The sequence below is a fragment of the Condylura cristata genome, unplaced genomic scaffold, assembly GCF_000260355.1.
Source record: "Condylura cristata isolate star-nosed mole 26May11 unplaced genomic scaffold, ConCri1.0 scaffold00054, whole genome shotgun sequence".
In the NCBI taxonomy this organism is placed as follows: Eukaryota; Metazoa; Chordata; class Mammalia; order Eulipotyphla; family Talpidae; genus Condylura; species Condylura cristata.
Window position 1 is genome coordinate 1279154 of NW_004567155.1, and position 1776 is coordinate 1280929.

At 75.5% G+C, this 1776-nt stretch overlaps 1 protein-coding gene across 1 annotated transcript in view; it reads right to left on the bottom strand.

Moving 5' to 3' along the window:
- Positions 1-1776, bottom strand: part of BRSK2 (BR serine/threonine kinase 2) — a 45629-nt gene that overhangs the window by 23924 nt on the left and 19929 nt on the right. Inside the window, exons 6-9 of the mRNA XM_012734335.1 lie at positions 1290-1515; positions 1083-1228; positions 614-821; positions 268-316 (exon numbers count right to left, since the gene is read on the bottom strand). Coding sequence (XP_012589789.1) covers positions 268-316; positions 614-821; positions 1083-1228; positions 1290-1515 — 629 coding nt within the window. The remainder of the gene's footprint in view (positions 1-267; positions 317-613; positions 822-1082; positions 1229-1289; positions 1516-1776) is intronic.

Consider the following 1776-nt stretch of genomic DNA (forward strand, 5'->3'; position numbering starts at 1 on the left):
CCCGGCATGTCCAGGCCCCGAGCAGGCCCGGGCGCGTCCGCCCCCACGCCACGCACCCAACGCTGAGCAGGCCGGGCGCCCCCCACCCCCGGCTGGCAGACACAGGGGCCCGTCCCCGCCCCAGAAATGCCATCGTGGCCCCCACAGGGAGGAGCCAAGTTCCCTCTGAAGCGGTTCCCCAACTCCGGGCTGCTCCCAGCCGCCTGGGCGTGAAGGGGCCCCCAGGAGCCGGCGAGGGCCGCGGCCGCGGCCGGGCAGGCGACTTACTCTGGAGACGACTCTGGCGTCAGGTTGGACATCTCCTCCGGAGTGGGCACTGCACGGGAGGGCGGGAAGCTGTGGCCTCGGCCCGGCCCTGCCCACCCTCGCTGGGCTTCTGCGCACGCCCTGCGGGTCCGGGCGGCCGGGGCCCCGGCGGCCAGGCCTGGCCGCTGCAGCAGTGGGCCTGGGGGCTGTCCCTCCTCCTGGCGCGGGGCCCAGCCCTGTGCCCGCCCCCGAGCCGCCCACCCCCGTCCCTGGCCTGGGAGCCCGGGAGGCTGGCCACCAGCACTGGCGAGCCGGCAGGCTGGCCCGCTGGCCTCAGGTCCCCTGGCGCTGGACGCCGGCCCCTCACCTTGCAGTTTCCGGCGGTGGAAGCGGGGCGACCCCAGGAAGCTGTTCTTGATGGAGCTGAGCCGCGTGCGCCAGGGCACCCCTCCGACGCTGGGGCTGGACGGCGGCGTGGGCGTGGGCGTGCCAGCCGGGCTCTCCTTCGGCGTGTGCACGGGCGTCCCCTTGGGGGTGGGGAGGGGGCTGCCCCTCGGGGAAGGGTGTGGGGTCACCTGTGTGGCAGGGACAGAGTTGGTGCTCGGACCTGGTGGGGAATGGACCCCGGGGGCGACCCTGGGGCAGGGCGGGCGTGGGGCGGCCCGTGGAGGGCAGCTGCGTGCAGGCCCGGGGTGCTCCCGTCAACTTGGGGCTCCGTGGGGGCGGCGCGGTGGGGGGGGCAGGGCGGCGGGAGGCGGCAGGCAGGGGCCCCCGAGGCAGCGACGACCTGGCAGTGTCCTGAGGGCATGCCTGGGAGAGCAGGCGTGGTCACTCACCCGGGGGCTGCTCAGCGGGCTGGTGGACAGGCCAGAGGAGGCGCCGCTGATGGACCTAGACCTGGGGACACAGGCAGGAGGCCCGCTCAGTGCGGGGAGCGGCTCGGGCTCTTTCCCCAGGGGGACACCCCAGGCGTCCCGGAGTCCTGGCCAAGAGCCTCAAGGCTGCCCCGATCCTGGAGCAGGACTGCCCACGCCAGAGCTGACCCGCTGTCCCTACCTGCCTCTCCTGGCCCAGGAGGGCTGCGGTGTCCCCTGGAAGCCGGTCTGAACCCCAGGACACGGCCAGTGGCCTCGGGACCCTCTCCTTCCCTTCCGCCCGGGCGTGGGGCCCAGGGTCGCCTGTCAGGTCTCGGTGGGTGAGGGATGAGGGGGGCCGGGGCTCCCGGCCCCACGTGGCCCCACCCCCGGGCCCTGGCTGCCCTGGGCCTGCCTGACCCCCAGGCCGGGGCTCTCACAGGCTACGCTACTGTGCTGGCTCAGCAGCCTGCGTCCGGCGAGCAGTCACCAGCCGCCCCTCTCCGGCCGTGGCGTCCACGGCCCTCCCAGAGCCACCCCAGAGTGTGGGTACAGCCCTGCTCGCTCCTGCCAGCCCCCGGGGGTCTGGGCACTGACAGGGACGTCTGGCGCGTGGGTCCTGCCGGAGGAGCCGCCGCGCCCCGACCGCGCACCAGAAGCCCGCCGGGCCGAGCTC